The following is a 20033-nucleotide window of genomic DNA, read 5'->3' on the forward strand; positions in this document are numbered from 1 at the left end:
TCTCGATATTTTAAAAATTCACACAAAGTTTGCATTTAACTTTATAAAAGATTCCATATTAACCATATGAATGTGGTGAATCCAGCTCCAGAAGCTCCAATTAAACCTGAAAAGTGGGCCTCCTCCAAACTATATTTAATAGTTTCTTTACTTTAGTAATTCACTTCATGCAGATCAGACTTTAAAAATAGCTGCAGAAGATTGAAAATCAAGGCGTAAAAGCAAAATACAGAAATGTGTGCAGAAATAATTAGTGCTGCAGGATTTACTTGTTTCTTCGCTCGTTTATTTGTTTGTTTGTGACGTTGCATGTTTGTGGGTGAGAAGTATTTTCAGCCCTGAGTGCTCAGGAGCAGGAGGCCATGTGCTCTGACAGTCAGGCCTCACAGCCATAAGGAACATCCTCTATCTCACCTAAGTCTCCCAGGACCTTATGTTGCCCCTCTGTGCCAGTGTTCTTCAAATAAAGGTCATGAAGGCACTCAGAGTTCCTTCTTGAGCACAGATCTTTAGGAAACTGCCACAGGAACAAACTGAGTGGAAAATACCATGTCCAGCTCTATATCAGGACTCATTTCCAGAGGTAGTACCATTTGGTTTTCAGCCTGTTAGCAATCTCCTTTTTTTTTTTTTTTTGGACTGCCATTCAAACCTGCAATTCATATAGAAATTTTTACATCAGATTACTGTTAGTTTTGGATCAATAAACATTCAAGATAGAAACCACTAGTGAAATTGCCTTTGAGTCACATCCTGTTGGGTCCGTCTAAAATCCTTGGTAACGGTGAGCCCTGGCAATTGGAGTATGTTGCACATTTAGGAACCTGTGGAATTGGGGTCCTGCTTCAATATGAGATTGCCCAGAATGTGATTTCAAAAGTTCTTTAAGCACCCTGTATCTTTCTCTTTGTGTTTATTCACGAAGTGTTTGTGAGGCAGGAAGGGTCAAGTTACCAAAGGCATCATTAATAAAAAAAAGGAGTTTGAAGAGGGACAGTGTCCTTTCTGATATCACTCAGTGGCCCCAGGCAGGACTGCGGTGGGAACTTTGTTGTGAGGATCAGTCCATACCATTCTTGCCACCAAAAGTTTGGGAAACAGTGCAGTGCTTGCCCATGGGACATTACAGAACAAGCGGCTACACTGTGCTGACGTGCACCTAAGGTTTTTTGTTTTGTTTTCCTGAACTACTTGCTGTTGAGCCACTCTTTGTGGCCTGATCTCCAATGTTCTTATAACGAGGTGATGTCCTCCTAGGCCTTTTGCCAGTCTGAGGCTAGTTGGAAGTCTTCTTTCTAAGTAAGGGTAGAGTGGGGAGAATGCGTATTTTGTATAACCCATGTCCCCTCACCCAGGGTACTTGAATGAATATAATGACCTATTTTGGATGGAGATGATGTCAGATGGTTTCATTTAACAAAAGTATGGATCCAGCAGTTGCTGTATTGGCATCCCTGGCAATGTGATACAGACAGTGAGAGTGAATGTAGAATGGACGAAAATGACTTAGTTGTCTAGGGAAAAGCTACCAGCCATGTTTCCTTCCCTGCTGCTGTCTTTAGGGCATTACAGCCTTGTAGTTAGAAGCTGACTCTGGAATCATACTGTTTGCTTTGAATCCCAGCTCAGTTACATACTAGTTTGTGACTGTGGTCAATTGTTTGACCTCACCAATTTTCAGTGTTCTCATCAGTAAAATGAGGATAGTCATTATAACCTAACTCACAAGATTGTTGGAAGGATTAAATTCATTTTTAGGTATAATGCATTTGGAACTGTGCTTGATGTATTTTAGATTTCCATAGACGATAGCTAATAAATTAGGGAATATGGAGTTACTAAGAAGGAGCATTTTCCCAAGAGGAAGAAAAGCAAAAACATGTCTTTACTCTCTTCTCTGGACTCTCCTTTTCATCTGATTCCTACCCACCAACTCCCTCTTGTCTTAGGCAATTTACAGCTCCCAATTGAAATCCTGAGTAGGGTTTTGTGGACTTTGGATCCACCTAAGTCAACATCTTCCTTCCTATTTGTACTGCAGTTCAGTGTGTTCAAATTGCTGATTCATCTTTTGCTGGTACTGTGGGTAACTGAGGTCACAAGGATGGCTTGAGGAGTCCGTAGGAAGAAATCAGGCACAGGATTGATCCCCGGTGAAGTGCTTGGGTACAGAGCCCTTGGTTGCTGTGGCCACACGCCTTTCTAACAGTTCCTCTGTAGGTAGATTGCCACCAGTTTGGCAGACAACTTTTCTCTCGTGGTATATGGAGGAGTATCTTCCCCTAGCTAAGCAGCGTGGGGATTAATTTGAATGATTTAATGAGGTTGGAGGATCACTGTGCAATATTGGCATGAGATAGTGCTCTGTCCTTGAAGCGGGGGGCACTGGAGAAGGAAAATATGGTCCCTCTCAGAGCCTCAGGATGACTCAAAGGCTTTAGCCGACTGTGTCACTGGATTTTGCTGTAAATGTTGTATTCTGGGTTGGATACTGGAAGTATCAGGTTTCATAGAAAAGCAGTCTTGAGACGAGGTGACCCAAGCAAGAGGAAGAGAGGGGGCACCCAGCTTTCCTGGAGAAGAAGAAGAGGTCAGATGCCAGGGCTCACAATTCATCTTTGCTACATCAATATTCCTCAAGCTATCTTTTCCAACAAGATTTTTTTTTAAGTCAGAGGACTAAGATGTCCTCAACTTTAAAGGATTGGGGAGGGTAGAAGAGACCAGAATTCTGGAGCATGATACCTCACCAGGTAGACCCATGATTGAAAGCAACTTTGGCTGGTGCTTACTGTATCTGCATTTTGAGGGCCCACCTCACTTCTGTTTCCTTTCCAGGCTCCTGAACTTTCTTTCCTCCACTGCTTTCTAATTCCCAGTTGCTTCTGTCCCACTTAGGATAAACCTGCTCATGTCTGAGGCTTGTACTTTCTCCCTACCATGCGTTATTCTCAAACTTTTAAAGTCTGAAGGCCACCCAAATGGGATGGAAGGCTGTGAACCTTCCCTCTCTCATTTGTTCTAGTTTACCTCCCTGAAAGTGTTTCCCAGAATTAGGAAGAAGGCTCATGCCAACCTCCGAGAGGGTTTGATGACGTGATAGCTAATGTACCGTTGAGATCTGCCAGGTCAAGAAATGGATGTCATAGCGGTGCAGAAATAAATCCCACAGTGGACCAGATGGAAGGCAAAGTGCAGGACCTTGATGGGCACCTGAACCACACCAAAGGATAACTCATCTTATTCTTCTCAAATCAGGCCACATTAAAGCCGCTTCTTGAAGTCTTGAAACATATCCAGAAAGAGGGTAAGGGACTAGTACCCTGAAGTTGGGGAAACAGTGCAGAAAAGCAGCTACCCTGTGCTCGCGGGCACCCGGTGGGCTCCCTCCAGTCCGAGGTTTTGGATCTTTGCACAGCATCAGAGTGAGCACTTGATAAACAGATAGGTGGGTGTACAGACAGACAAATGAATGAATCATTTGGGTGTGGGCAGTGGTAGAAGACCATCTGTCTGTGCCCTGTCCAGAAAAGTCCATGGTCATCCCATGTACTTGATTCCTGGATTCAGTGAATAATGTTTACATAATTTGATGTGCTCTTCTTTCTTTATAAAGACAGAAAGTGTGAAGAGGGGGCACCTCCTTGTTTAGAGAAAACTAATTAGACTGTAGGATTCTTTCCTTGACTTTTAGAGTCTGGCTTAGGGAAGCATGAATCACCCAGAGTTGGAAGTTTGTCTAGTCTGAGCCCTCATCTAACGTGTGAATCTCTCTAGGGCATCCCAGTGGCCAATCCTGCAGAATTCTTTTAACCATCACCCTTGTCCCAGCGTCAAGCGGTATATAAAAACGTGTCTCGGACACCCTCAATGGCCTTCATCTTGAATTACCTTGGTGTCTGCATCCCCTCCTCTTATCCGTTTCCCACTTCGGATCATAGGACTTTTTTTCTTGCTTGGGGTCATACCTCACTATTTCTTGACCTTGCTTTGATCTTTCCCCCGATTAACAGAAGTCCTTTCTATGTGGAATGGAAGATTGTAAATTTTTTTCTTTGACTTCAGACGCCAACTACTTTATTCGAAAGCCGTGAACATAGTGTTCCAGTCCTAATTTTAACATATGGAGAGAAGGCAATTATTCTCTCACTGCTACAATAGTCAGCATTTAATTTGCACTGGACTCTAAGGATTTGAAATTGGATCAGAATTTTGGCTTTACAGTGTGGGGAAACTGCCCAAATTAAAACGAGTTCTAAATTTTTAGGGACTTGACTTGGACACTTTGTACCTGAACAATTGCTCTAGAAAAGTATGTGAGATTCACATCATTGGAGCAGCCTTTGTAAACCAAGCTGAGAAACTAACTGCTTCAGGAGACACTGAAAAAAGATTTATTGGCTTAAATATTCCAAGTTACCATATTCCTGCTTTAAATTTTTTTTATTTTTTGCCTATGTCATGATGCCTTTTAGGGTCAGATCAGAACTTCTGAACTCAGGGCTGAGAGTGAGAAGATGAACACCCAGCCAGCCCTAGAGGAATATTTCAGAATCTCACGGAAAGGAAAGGCAGTTTGAAAAAGCTTCTTCAGTTGAGAATATTATTTTGCATTTGAAAACTGACAGCAACAAAAGTAACAACAGAAATCTTCTTGTGGCAAAACAGGAAAGTGTCAATGTACATGAAATTATCTTTGAAGTAAAAGACCTAAATCCTAAGCCAAGATGCACCAGGCACAGAATTTTCTTCCTTTTGCCTGTGGAGGAGGAAGATGTGTCATGTTGTCAAAATCTGAGTATCAGATGCATGAATATATAGTAATCCTCCTGTAATATCAGTGGTGCCAAACTGTTCAGGCTTAATTGGTATTGTCAACATAGCCAGTAGAGAGGTGAACGAGAGAGGCCACCTAAATTATAAACTCACTGTTAAATATTGTAATATTAGAACAAGGTAAAAGATACATTTTTTTGTCATCTCAATTCTAGGTTTCAGTGTCCTTGATGCCTTAAGATACTGTCTTTCTATGTAGCAGATGAATCTTATCACCTGTATCAAGGCTGCTGGAGAAAAATCACAAAACTGCTTAAATGTGGGTACCTGCACATTGGTGGTTTCTGCCTCAGCTGGGCCTTTGGTTCCACCCACGATTCCTGCTTTGTGTTTTTGGTTCTTACCTTTTCCAATTCCACATCTAAACCATTCCCATCTCCCTGGAGACTTTGCAACAATTCAGCACCCTGACTGTCACCAGATGACCCATTCAGCCACCACAGAAGAAATGAAGTCACCCTTGACTCATTCTGTCCTCACCCTTTTCGTCTCATAAGCTGTGAAGTTCTGTATGTTTACTTCTTTTTTTTTTTTTTTTTAAGTGTTGAAGCTCTAACATGGAATAGTAAGGAATTATTTTTATTTATTTATTTATGGCTGTGTTGGGTCTTCGTTTCTGTGCGAGGGCTTTCTCTAGTTGCGGCAAGCGGGGGCCACTCTTCATCGCGGTGCGCGGGCCTCTCACTATCGCGGCCTCTCCCATTGCGGAGCCCAAGCTCCAGACGCACAGGCTCAGTAATTGTGGCTCACGGGCCTAGTTGCTCCGCGGCATGTGGGATCTTCCCAGACCAGGGCTCGAACCCGTGTCCCCTGCATTGGCAGGCAGATTCTCAACCACTGCGCCACCAGGGAAGCCCCGTGTATGTTTACTTCTTGAGGGTTGGTTTTATCTGTTCCTTAGCTCCGGCTGTCATTTATTGCCTGGACTATTTAAATAATCTCTTAACTGGTCTCCCTTTTCCACTCCTTCTCTCTTCTAATCTGTCCTTAACACTGTCACCAAGGAGCACAGATTTAATCATGTAGCTGTCTACAGGGAAGGGAAACTAACTCTTCATTGCCTTCCCGTGGTCTCTACAAGCAGATTGAAGTCTTTAGTCTTGCAGACGAAGCCTTTCCGTAATCTGCCCTCTGCCTAGCACGCTAGCCACGTCTACCCTAGTTCCACATCTTGCACCCGTGCTCAGGCCTGTCACGTGACCACAGTCCCTGGAACGCAGCTTGCTCTCCTGCAGCCCCTAGCACAGGGTTTGGCAAGCAGTCTTCAGCAAGTCAATATCAGTTGGAGATAGAAACGAACAGACGTTCTTCTCTGCCTTCTCTTCATTGAGGTTTGCATTCTTCTCTAGGGAAAATGTCTAACATGATACATTGTTTATGGATTCAAGAATGAGAAGATATTTGAAATATGACTCATTCCATTCGCCAGTTTGATGAATAAATCTCTTCTCTAGCACCTGTAACTTTGGGTTAAACTTAAATAACTCCTAGGACAGTGAGCTCATTACCTCTACCAACAAACTATTTAATTTCCAGAAAACCATGATAGAAATTTCTGGCACAAACATTTTCTTGATATAGCTTTTACCTGCCCATGCTGGTTCTTGATCTTGGTTTCTGATGGGAAAAGTCCAATCCTTCTTCCTGATGTTGGTCCTTCAGGTATTTGAAGACAGCTGTACTCTGTTCCTTTTGGTCTTCTTTTCTCCCTGTTAATATACCAATTACATCGTTTATGCCTCTTACCTCATGGTATCAACTCTCTGCCTTTCTAGGGGCCCCTTCAGCTGACTCCAGGTTGTAGACATATCTATGTGTTTATCAGCTTGTTCACCACATAGAATCATTCAGGACTGCTCCCCGGGTACCTCTCATGCTTATTCGTGCAGCCTGAGATTACATTAGATGCTTTGGCAGCGATATCACTTTGTCAGCTCATACTGACTGTCGGCGAAAATGGTTCCTTATTTCTACTTAAGGGGAGGAGCCATGTATTCTTAACATCCATCCTGTCTCATTGTAGTTGAAAGTTGAATACATAAATCTGGCACTTGGACAATTATATTTTGACCTACATTTTATCCCTGCTGAATTTCATCTTGTTAGGGAAGCTTTCTTTTGTGAATCCTAATTCTCATCATATGACATATCCAATATCCTCCCCAACTTTTTGTCAGTGTAAGTTTAGGCCATTGATAAATTATTCGATAGTGTTAGATAATAATATCACTAATAATAGTAGATATTTATTGAGCATTAATTATATGCTAGGCATCAAAGCTCAGCCTTTCCATGTGTATCCTTGGTAATTTCACACAATACTGTGAAGTAAGTACCACTGATACCCTCTCTTTACACATGAATCACTGAATCAGGTATAGGTCCCCAAGGGCTGCCTCTGGAAACCTTTCTTCCAGTTGATATTAATTCACTCATCAGTATCTTTTGAGGAGAGTCTTTCAACTAGTTACTAACAATCTACTTGCTTGTACTAGAATCTAATACATAAATCTCTTATATACCAGATATCAGTATGATAAACTTCTGATACTTATCTTTATGATTTTTCCTGATTACTTTAGTAACATATAACCATAGAGGAAATTATGGAAAATGTAACAAATTATAAAGAAAAAAATAATAATCACTCTGAATCTTACCATCCAGGAATAACCACTGTTAACTTTAAAATAATTCATATATATATTTGATCATGTTTCTTACGCTTACCAACTTATTCCCTAGTTAAAATGCCCAGTTCTTTCAAAAATTAGTGTTTTCTGTCTGTCTTTCACAGAGACTCTTAAGTGAGAAGAGATTATTAGTTAATAAGAGTGATTATTTGTCCTTTTAATAGTTATGTTACTGGATACATCCAGCTTTGTTTAAATACTAAATTTGCAATGAGGAATAATATATCTTTCATATTATTCATATATGATGTTGGTTTGAGATATGAAATTGAGTGAAGTTGAGTAATTGGTAATATATGTGAGTCTGTATACAGTTTTATTTTTTTTAAAAAAATCTTTGTTTAGTAATGCCAAAGGAAGGAATACTAGCATATATTATAAACAATTAGTTTTAGAATAGAATAAAATAATCATTTTTTACTTATATACTTAGAATAATTACTATTTACCTCCAAAGAAAATTTATTTCTTGAAGGAATCTGCATGGGCTCTGACTTGTTGGGTAAATACTTTGATACTTGGGTTTATTTAAAACATGCTAAACTGAGTCTAAGGAAGTATCAATTTGTACAAGATTATATCTTTAAGGAAACAAATTAGCATAAGCTGATGTAAAACCTAGCCATAGAAAGTGCTTTGTATGAGTGTATGTTTTATTGCCCAAATGGTTATGTTTTGGAAAAACATATTTGATAATGCCATAGGGTGTGCATGTTCTGAGAAGGCAACATTTCTGGAGTTTTTATAAATTCTTAAATAAGTTGGTGTTTTAGATACTAGATATGGGAATCTCGAGTAGTGTACCCAATCATGACTGTCAGGATTCTTCTGCTCCGTCCCAAAGTCACTTTCTGCTGTGTCGCTAAGAACTGCTTCTTCTGATATCCAGTCCTGTGCTCTAGGAAGACAGAGCCACTCATGTCCAGTTCACGGTCCATCACAATTTTTCCGGTGGTCTTCGCTTAGGCTGCTTCCTTGACTGGAATGTACTCTGCCACGTTTCTGTCTGCAGGAATTGCCAGCATGGTTTTAAATTTGAAGTATAGTTGATTTACAACATTGTGTTATTTTCTGGTGTACAGGAAAGTGATTCAGTTATATATGTGTGTGTGTATATCTATATATGTGTGTGTGTGTATATATACATATTCTTTTTCATATTCTTTTCCATTGTGGTTTATTACAGGGTATTGAATATAGTTCCCGTGCTATACAGCAGGACCTTGTTATTTATCTCTTTTATATAGTAGTTTGTATCTGCTAGTTCCAAACTCCTAATTTATCCCTCCCCCACCCCCTTTCCCCTTTAGTAACCATAAGTTTGTTTTCTATGTCTGAGTCTGTTTCGTAAATAACTTCATACTTGTGTCGTATTTTAGATTCCCCATATAAGTGATATCATATGGTGTTTGTCTTTCTCTGTCTGACTGACTTCACTTAGTATGATAGTCTCTAGGTTCATCCATGTTGCTGCAAATGGCATTATTTCATTCTTTTTTATGGCCGAGTAGTATTCCATTGTATGTATGTACCACATCTTTTTTTTTTTTTTTTTTTACTATTATTATCTTCATTTTACTGATGAAGAAATATACTCAGAGAGGTTAAGTGAGTTGCTGGTATGTTGTACCACATCTTTTTATCCATCCATCTGTCGATGGACATTTAGGTTTCTTCCATGTCTTGGCTATTGGAAATAGTGCTGCTGTGAACATTGGGGTGCATGTATCCTTTCAAATTATAATTTTTTTCTGAATATATGCCCAGGAGTGGGACTGCTGGATTCCAGCATGTTTTGAAGAATCCCCACCAGGATTCCCTGAAGAGCTCAGCTCTAAGGGAATATTGCTTCTAACACCTTGCAATCCACTCATCTTGCTTATTACAGATTGTCTTTGATTTGTTATTTGTGAACTTGCCTTGTCTACCCCATTAGATCATAAGCTTAAGATTAAGTCCTGGGGCCTTATTTTATTCATATATCTATTTCTGGATGACCAGTTCTTAGCATGGGCTTTGTGTATCCCAGGGCCTCTTTGAACGTTTACTGAATTGAAGAGAGTGTCAGGAGATGGCGGGGGAGAATTTACCATGTGCCTGTGGCTCCAGTGATTCTAAATCCATCCCTATGAAATAGGCTAGTACTTTCCTCAAATAACTTTGATTCACCGTTTAACAAAAAATTGAGCGACTATTATGCATCAAGCATTGTGCCAGATGCTTTGGACAAAAGGACAAGGCATAGCTTCTGTCTTTAAGTCTTACAGCCTACTGGAGAAAAAGTATGTGAATAAATGAATGCTGTAGCATGACACTTCCTTAAGGTCATGCAGCCTGCACGTGGTAGGACTGTGATTAAAATCCAGGTCTGTTCAACTCCAAAGCCACTAAGCCAAGATGCTTACAGAACAGAAAGCTGGCTGTGCTAAGAGAGACGTCTCCTCAGAAGAGTGAAACAACAGCCTTGCTCTGCTTATTGTTTGAAAACATTATTATTTTTTAACATCTTTATTGGAGTATAATTGCTTTACAATGGTGTGTTAGTTTCTGCTTTATAACAAAGTGAATCAGCTATACATATACATATATCCCCATATCTCCTCCCTCTTGCGTCTCCCTCCCACCGTCCCTATCCCACCCTGAAAACATTATTAAATTGAACCATTTTGTTTTATTCACAAACTAGGTCCTTCAGAAGCTTGGGAAAGCTGATGAGACAAAAGATGAACAGTTTGAAGAATATGTGCAGAACTTCAAACGGCAAGAGGCAAGTATATTTATCTCATTTCTGGAGTGGGAAATAGGTTGGCTTTGTGTTTTAGTGCGTAAATAAAATACCTTGAGGTTGAAGAAAGATCTTCTTCATTGGGCTTGGCATTAACTTGAGGGGAACAATGGTTAATTCTGTAAACTTTTTCTGTGCAAGGCAAAGACGTAGTAGGCACTGCGGGAAGATTTGTGTTTTAGAATCTCAGGAGATGAAGACTTTGCTTCTCTGGAGCTCTTCAATACAGATTACTGATCTAAAGGAAAGGCGATCTTTTTGGTGATTTATCTTCCACTGAGTATTAGCAGTAATTAAATACTTCTGACAAAATTATTTCAATTGCTGCATGCTTTAAGATCACACATTTTCAATAGAGAGTATATCTCCCAAAGAGGGAGAAAATTGGTTATTGGTGGATGAAAAATATCATACTCTTTTTATGGGAATACTTCACATAAGTAGACATGGTATATCTGTGGTATTAAAATTTCATGGGGGTATAATTAGGGAAAAAAATGTCTAAAAAGTTTCCTCAGGGGAGGCGATGATGAAAAAAAGGTTGAAAAACACAGTTTGTGATATTTGTTCCTTTAATAGGGTGCTATATGTTTAACAGACATATGAATAAAGAAACAAACTGTTTTTTAAATTATTTGTTTATATTTCTAAGGCTTGATGAATGGCTGGCATATCACCTTTAGAGAGCATGCATGAGTGTCAGGGAGAGGGAAGGTAAAGGCCGGGCTCTCTTAGATTAGAAGCTTCAAATCTGGAGATCATTCTAGAGATGGGCTGGACCAGCAAACTCTGGAAAATAGGGTTTGGACACAGGGAAAATGTAAGGACATGGGTTTATTTTCCTGTTGTCATTGGAGCCACAAGTGTCCACAGAGAAAATTGTGGCCTCAGGAATGACAACCAGCAATGGAAGATCAACATAGGTTTTGTGTCGCTGCCTTTGCTTCTGTTTGCATATCCCTGATCCTGGAGGTTTCTTTTTTCCATTTGTGTATCAGTGTTCTGGCTGTTCTGTAACATGCTGTTTCTTTTCCTCACCAACAGGGGATATAAAATCCAGCAGGTAGAGCCCGGTAGACTAGTCTCCACCAAAACACATTCCTGAATGTCTCCAATTTCATCCCAAGACTAAGGGTCAGACAGATAGGAACTCAATTTATTACGAATAACAGCGATCTCGTTCTATCTGAAAATGAGAAAAGAGAGAGGGGAGTTGGAGAAGAAAACAGTAATAGAGGGAAAAATAGATCATGTCCAGATCACTGAGTATTATAGAGAGCTTTGGATTTATGAAGGTAGAAAAGAGAATTCCTAGAGAAATGTTGGATGTTGGCTCATAGAATAAGTTGCCCCCCAGTCTCCTCCAGGAGAACAGATTCTCCACATCTCCCGATGTTCTCATTTGGTGAGTTCTCTTACACTTTCTCATACACTAGGATAGCACTCGTGCAGATCATTGACTTGGATGGCAGCAACTTCCCACAGAGAAACTTGTCAATCAGTGCCCTTGTTACTTTGCAGGGCAGTCCCCAATGTCTGCTTTAAGGGATTGGCTTTGGATAGAAGAAGTGACTCACATTTACAGATTTCCCTACTTGAGGATTTATCCTCTATCCTTTGAAACCTAGTCTTCTTGTCTGGTGTGTCCCTGTGGAGCTAATTAGTTCTTTGCTGTTAGATTTTTTTTCTCAATCACTTTTATGGCATTATGACATTTTAGCACCCCAGAAGGCTAACCTTGGGAAACATCAAGTTCAGGAATGCATTCATGATAAGGTAGTACTTTGCATTTTCCAATTATGGGGAATTTTTTTTTAATAGAAATTTATTTATTTTATTTATTCATTTTTGGCTGTGCTGGGTCTTCGTTGCTGTGCGCAGGCTTTCTCTAGTTGCGGCGAACGGGGGCTACTCTCTGTTGTGGTGCATGGGCTTCCCATTGCTGTGGCTTCTCTTGTTGTGGAGCACGGGCTCTAGGTGTGCAGGCTTCATTACTTGTGGTGCGTGGGCTCAGTAGTTGTGGCTCGCGGGCTCTAGAGCGCAGGCTCAGTAGTTGTGGCGCACGGGCTTAGTTGCTCTGTGGCATGTGGGATCTTCCCGGACCAGGCCTCGAAACTGTGTCCCCTGCATTGGCAGGCAGATTCTTAACCACTGTGCCACCAGGGACACCGTTATAGGGAATTTTTATTGTTCTTTTTTGGACTTTGTTGACTGAACAAGGTGAAGATTGTTTTTTGTCTAAGGTATTAGAGAAAAGTGCGGTTGGCTAAATCATCATCAGTTAAATGCTCTGCTGCTTATTCCTTTCACTATATATATTTTCAAATGTTATGGAGCCCATAGTATACTGTCATTCTTGAAGATTAACACCTTAGTTCTGTCAAGATCATTAGCAGATTTCAAGATGCAGGTAAAACTTTAACATTTGGGGAAACTTGCACAAGCAATTCTACTTGATAAGAGTAAAACAAATAGAACGGAAATGTAGAAATAGTATTTCTCAGGGAGTCTCCTGACCCTCTTTGGTTCCCTTTGAAAAATATTCTTGCATGCAAACATCTTGCATTTGCACATGCTTATTTTGATATTTTTTTGTTTTAATATTTTAATATTTTTTGTTTTGTTTTAATCAGAAAGAGTAAATTTATAGTCATTTTAGTGCCATGAGGAGGGAGGGAACTTTAACCTTGTCTGTATATTAAAGGGAGAGAAGGAAAAAAGGAGGGTGTTGGAGGAAGGTGAGGAGAGAGGTTTACTAATCTTCTGTAGAAACATATTAAAGGTTGGGAAGAATAGCTGAAGACTGAATTTATTAATACTCTGTAGAAGGAAAAATGTGTCTTTTTAACCCCCAGTATGTATTGGTGACCAATTCCCATCTGTTGCATATGCTTTTATGCTATTTAGAAACATTAACCAAGGATGAAGGATCTACCAAGATTGTGGTGACCTCTACAAGGCCTATTATTTTTAGTATTAATGTGAATCATTACTCTAAAGGCAGAAGACTTTCTCTTAAGGTGACATACGCTAAAGACATTGACCTAGGAAATTTAGATTTCATATTTTTTTCTGTGCATCTGTATTTCAAATCCAACAAAAATACTATTTATAGTATAAAATGAACTTTATTTGGATTTGTGCAGTATATTATAGTCATCTGACCATACTAAATTAGTACTTAATCAAAAGATTCTAAAAGTAGACCACTAGGACTTCCCTGACGGTCCATTGGTTAAGACTCCACGCTCCAAATGCAGGGGGCACAGGTTCGATCCCTGGTCAGGGAACTAAGATCCTGCATGCTGCACAGCGCGGCCAAAAAAAAAAAAGAATTAAGAAAAGTAGACCACTAGAACGTTCTAGAAAGTATTCAAGCATTTGGGGCTCTGATGATCTTGCTTTTAAATTTCCTTTAAGAAAATCATAAGAGTCCTTATAGTAATTGATACATTCCCTGCTTGTTCGTGGTGGAAACAGGGGTAGCAGGCGGGTCTATGTTTGAACTTGAGCTTGAGGATTAGCTTTTATCTTGTTCCAACCCCAAATTCTCTTTTTGATCCCAGACCTCTTTTCCTAAAAGTTATTTGGTTTGCGTTAGCCGGAGAGCATGGACGCAGGGTCTGTGCATATGCTCTCATTGTCCACTGCACTCCCCGTTGCTGTGGATTTTGTGGTCCATGAACACCCAGTGAGGACAGGGAGGAAGGGGAGAGGAGGGTCCAGCAAAGGAGAATAGAGTGACCCCTCCCCCAAGAGCTCAGGGTTTGCCGTGGTGACGAGTGGTAAGGAAAACAAGGGTTGGAGACATCCAGCCAGAAGAATGAGATCTGACTTCACCGTTTCCTCCCCCGAGGGTTTGTTTTTCTCCTTTCTATATTTCCTCTTTTACCAGAGCTGCTAACAAGTAGCAGAAGTGACTGGTGTGAACATCGGCTGCTTTCACTTCAGTTCACCTGGGTGCTTGCTGACGGGTCTGTTAATGAGCCCAGAGAAGGTCCCAAAGTAAAAGGAACGTCCTTGGCTTCTCTCTCTCCTTCCTGCTCATAAACTTGCCCACGAAGATGCCATGCTTATGGCCAGTGTGCAGATTACAACAGGATAACCCAGGGGCTGGTGGGGCTCAGATAACCAGCTTTGGTCACATTTCAGCGAGTACAGATATGGGCGCCCTAATGGAGGTGTGGTCTGAGAACTTCTCATATGAAGGAGAAGGGAGCCTCACTTCTGCTCACATCTCCATGGCTTTTTAGTTCCCCCTTGAAATACCATACAGTGTAGCTCTGCTGCTTCTCTCCATGCCCACCACCAGGTAACAGCCTAATTGGTATAACACAGGTGAAGAAGGAAAGAAATATCGGGACCTTGAAATGCTCTCCAGTGGGGAGGATCCAGAGCCAGTGATTCTCATTATTAGGATAATCCATTGTCTGAAAGCTGGAGTCATGTCTTCATACTGATCTCTCCTCTGCACAGGGGTCCCTTGTGGCCGCTTTCATCTTTTTCTCTGCACAGAATCTAGTGCTTTGAACATAAACTTTAAAGCGTTTGTTAAACTTGAAGCTGAACTAGTGGCAGAAATGATCATTTGGAGCACGTTCCTAGAGCACGTTTTTATTTCTGGGATGGAAGAGGTGTTGAATAGCGCTTGAATTTTTATAAGCAGTTTCACGACACTTTTTAGGACATATGTATATAAGTAATTAAAAATTACAGACTAGAAGTTTGAAAAAAGAACGTAAATACAGAATATATTCCCACAGTGTGTTAATGTGTGAATAAAATTTTTATTTATGGCAAATCACATTTACATTCTGAAAAATTTTGTAATTTCCTTGAGCAGATAGTCCTAACAGATATCCTAGAACTATTTCTTTTTAACACAGATAACCATGATGTGAAAGGGGATGGCTGGTTGTTCCTATGTCTGATGGTGTTATTTAGGGACTGGACTGCTTGCTTCCAAGTTCTTCTTCCACTTTCTCCACTGCGGGTGCTTCCTTATGATTGAACTATCCTTGCCTGACCTGCCATCTCCATCTGTTGAAGTCCTACCTTTGCTTAAAGTCAACTTACAAGATATTTCTTACCTGATGTCTTTCCAGTCCCCTCAGCCAGGCTCTCTCTTTCTCTGTATCCTCCAGTGTACATTTTTTTGTAATTCATCCAAAAGCTCTTGTTCCAGTTTTCTTATATGACAGTTATTTTAGATGTGCATTTATGTCCTCATTAGGTTATAAAATATTTAAAGGAAGGCATCCTTTCCCAGCCATTAAAAAATTCCGCCTGCCAATGCAGGGGACATGGGTTTGACTGGGAAGATCCCACATGCCATGGAGCAGCTAAGCCCGTGCGCCACAACTACTGAAGCTCGCGTGCCTAGAGCCTGTGCTCCTCAACAAGAGAAGCCACTGCAATGCGAAGCCTGTAAACCGCAACGAAGAGTAGCCCCTGCTCGCCACAACTAGAGAAAGCCCGTGCACAGCAACAAAGACCCAACACAGCCAAAAAAATAATAATATTCTCTGCCCTCTAGCACCTGATAGGTGCTTATTAGTAAATATATCCCTCCTTGTCACACTTATCTCTGTACTCACTCTTTGTCTTGGATTTTCCATGCTTCCTCACTCATTCATTGTCAATGCTCCTCTTCATTGTCATTTACTTTCTCTTTTTTATCCTAATTTTTGGCAGCAAAATAGCCTTTGGAGAGTGTCTCACATGGCCTGGACTTGATTCTAACCTGGGTTATCGAGACTAGAGCAAGGCTTTGGTCCCCTCCCTGGGTTTTGAAGCTGCCTTAGTTCCATGCTACGCCATATGTATCAGCTGGCATGTACGGTATTTTCCATCTTCTAAGAGCTTTAAATACTTTTACTCACAATGTAATAAGTAATTTTAATTATGCAGAAGAATGTTTTTCAGTCCTTGAATCCCAATTACGTTCTTCAATTTGTAGTTTTTTTTTTTTCATGAATTGTGTTTTAGAGTAAGCTTGCTCTTCTCTGATCGGATAATATTTTGACCATAGAGCACTAATATATTTGATACTGTTAATTTCTTCTGAGCAACTTCTTTGAGAATTGTTGAGTCTTGTTGCTTGCATTTATACTTGGTTTCCATTAAAGTTTGAACTCAATAATTGCACAATATACTATAAGAGAATTCATATATGTCTGCATCTCTGGAAATAAAGTTTACTCCTGTTTCTGGATAGCTATAAGTTTCTGTGAGAATTCCGTAATACTGAAAACCATCTTAGTGTGCCAGTATTTTCCAAAATTTAAAGTTATTTCTTCTTGGTATCAACTTTTAAGGAAGTTTCACGGTTATTTGATTGATGATAGCATGTGGGTGCATGTTTAGAACAATAATATGTAACCATTTCAATATTCATTTTCTTTATATTTATTGAGTGTCTTCTATGTTCCAGGAATGGTTCTAGGTCTTTGGGAAACGTCAGAGAACAAGCAGACAAAGGTTACTACCATTGTGGATCTTACATTCCAAAACAGGGGGACAGACAATAAATAAAACACTTTAATAAAAATAAGCAGATTATACTGTTTGCTAGAAATGATGAGAGCTATGGGGGACAAAACCAAATAGATAGAGAATATATAGAGTGAGGTAAAATATATCAGGAGGCTTGGAGACAGTACGTTTCAAGTTTTGCTTCAAAGGGGAGCAAATAAATAGGACTGTAGCTGGGGAAGGAAGTGGAGTCAAGAGAGCATTTTCCTAAGATGGCAGAAATACGTGTATACTAATGGGACTCATTTAGTACAGAAGGAAAATGTGATGAATCACCAGAGAAAGGGGAGAACGGCTGACTTGTGTCCTTGAGTAGAAAGAGGAGTTGGGATCCGGTACACAACTGGAGAGATTGGCTTGAGCTAGGAGTTGGACACTTCATCGAAGGTAACAGGTCAATATATATAACAAGCCAAATAATAAGTGTCTATTAAAAGCATTTCTTGGCTGACTCAACACCTAATTAAATGTCTACTAAGCATAAGTCATTGGAAACAGAATAATAAATAATTCAGACAATAGTTTCTGCCTTTGTCAAGCTTGTGGTCTAGTGTGCAAAAGTCTTCTTTCTTTTAAAAAATAAAGTAGTAGAAAAAAGACACAGAATCTTGAGATAATGTTACTATATTTCCATCATTAGAATGCATTTTGGTATCCTAGTTTCACCTTTAACATTAGCATATGAATATACTCTCACTCCAATTGGTATTCTTACAAAAAATGGTCTAAGCCCCTAGTTAAGACTTTCAGTCTTCTTTGTACCATTGTTCTGGTGGAAAAGATGTGGTTTGCATATATAGTCTTGACTTAAGAGTCCTTTTTTTGGTAAGTATCACCCATTGATTGCCAATACAATTGACTTCTGTGGAAGGGAGCAGAGAGAGGAAACCTGCAGGTGTCAGAAGAATGTATTGGCCCTTGCTCTGCAAATGCCCCTGCATTTCTCTATAGTCTTCTGTTTATTCATTTCTGACACACCCGTTGAACCTCTCTTTTGCTCACTGGCTTTCAAGGAGAGAAATGAGTCTGCCTACTTCTTGTGACTATTCAGGTGTTGCTGTCCATGGTGCCCGATGGGAGAAAGAAAAAAATATTCGTTGGAGAACTTGTCCATCTTTTAAATCCTCTTTGTTCTTATTTCTTTCATTCCATCCACAAGAATATCTTTTCATTTATGGCCTATATAAATCAAAAGCTTAACCTAACTAAAATTTGATCCAGTCAAACTACAGATGTTCTAGTCATCATCACTGTTTGGGCCACTTCCTATGGAACCTGTTCCCCACTTAAGAAATCACTTTTAGAGGAATCTCGTCATATTATTGCTCAGAAGGTTTCCTTTCATCTATCTTATTCTGTTACCTATCTTAATTGTATTTTACCTTACTACATTAATTAACTATGCCAACTGGAGAAGATTTAGTATCTCATTTCCCAGCATTCATTTAGAGACCAATTCCACGTATCTCCTACTTCTCCTTGTGAAGTCAACTTATTATCCAGTTTGGATGCTCCTCTCTAAATGATCCCCAGGTTGACTGTACTGTTCTGAGAATGTGATGCAGAGAATTAGGCATCTCTCTCATCCGAGCCTAAGGAGGCTGTCTGGAATGATTGTGAACATCGGCACAGATTTTCAGATTTGCATCAGTATTACGGATTCCCTGCAGTTGCCTGCAATTCTCTCTCGTAAGTCACCCTGTAAGCCCCTTGCTAACTTTGCACTGAAGGTATAGTTTAAGTGATGGAAATGCCTTAGAAGGCATGTCTGATGGTGACTTACTGAAACCTGGAGCCGGACATATTTTTAAGGGCCTTTTTGGCTATCTCATACTAGAGCCACATACGAGAGTGTCCATTCACACACTGTGTCAATTAAATGATAGACACAGTGCGAAGTTAAAGCAGGGGTTCCCAAATAACCATTAGAATCATCTGGATGCCTTTTAACATTTTGATTCCTGGGTTCCATTCCAGACTTCTGAATCGGGTCACCCGTTTGACTTGTATCTCTAAAGAACCATCATAAGGTAGTAACGACTTGGATGCAAGCCTTAGATTTCACTGATATAATGAAGATAATACATATATTTCCTTGTATGTGGAATAGTAATACACATTATGCCTTAATTGTACCTTCTTTTGACTGTGTTCCTAAACCCGGATAATTATAAGACTCTTCCATGAAGCTTAAAAAATTTACAAATTTCCAAGCCACACCTGACTGGCTTAGGCAAAAGCACTGATGAAGTATTTTTATTATTAAGACTTTCCATAAGTAGGGCTTTAACATTTATAAAGTGTTCTGAACATTGTCTCACTTGATTTCCATAGCAACTCATAACTTTAATTCTGCTTTACATACAAGAAAATTGAATATATGTCACAAAAGCTTTCATTTGTGGAATGGGCTTGATTACTCTGTTGGTCATGGGTATTCATGCTTTCTTGTTTCCTCACAGTAATTTATCATGTCAGTTTGATTTTTTTTCTCATATCCATTATTGAGTGGTTCTTACACATCTGCATAAATTACTGCCACGGGTTCTAGGATCCTCTGTTACTGAAACACTTAAAGGTACAAAAAAACTTTCTGAAAAACATAAATGTGTGTTTGAGACTTAGCAATACAAATTAAAAAGAAGGAAGCAGTTGGGAGGGAAAGCAAGCCTGGCAGAGGTACCCATTCCATTCCCAGTTTGCTCAGTAGCTGGTGATTGGAAGATCCTCTGCAACAGAGTTCAAGCCCCAGGCAGGGTGGGAAAGCCTCCTTCCAAGACTCATCTTTGACGTGGTCTCTAAAAAAAAAAAAAAAAAAAAGAAGGAAGCAGTCACAATTCCCAAGTGGGTTGTTTGGGGGAGGTTTTGTATATTCCTCGTGAAGATACTCCTTCGTACTATGACAAGTAGCAGAACTTGGTTCAGTCAAGCATTTATGAAACACCTGCTCTTTGCACAGTTTATCATTGAAAAGGTATCAGGTAGAATAATAATAGTGCATCCAACATTTACTGAATGCATACTGTGTGCCTGGTTCTCTGCTGATAATTTACATGGACTGTCTCCTTTGACGCTGGTGATAGCCCTAGTAAGTGAATACCATTATCACTTCATTTTACCAATGATGAATCAGAGGCCTAGAGAGGTTAAGTGACTTGCCCAAGGTTACACAGTTAAAAGTGGCA

At 39.9% G+C, this 20033-nt stretch overlaps 1 protein-coding gene across 4 annotated transcripts in view; it reads left to right on the plus strand.

The window, feature by feature from the left end:
* The window catches only part of AMPH (amphiphysin), a 181910-nt gene that overhangs the window by 67874 nt on the left and 94003 nt on the right, over window positions 1–20033 (plus strand). For all 4 annotated transcript variants that reach the window (XM_082399759.1, XM_082399760.1, XM_082399761.1 and 1 more), the window contains exon 3: window positions 10216–10300. In XM_082399759.1, coding sequence (XP_082255885.1) covers window positions 10216–10300 — 85 coding nt within the window. The remainder of the gene's footprint in view (window positions 1–10215; window positions 10301–20033) is intronic.

The sequence above is a fragment of the Balaenoptera borealis genome (assembly GCF_965194805.1).
Source record: "Balaenoptera borealis genome assembly, chromosome: 7".
Lineage (NCBI taxonomy): Eukaryota > Metazoa > Chordata > Mammalia > Artiodactyla > Balaenopteridae > Balaenoptera > Balaenoptera borealis.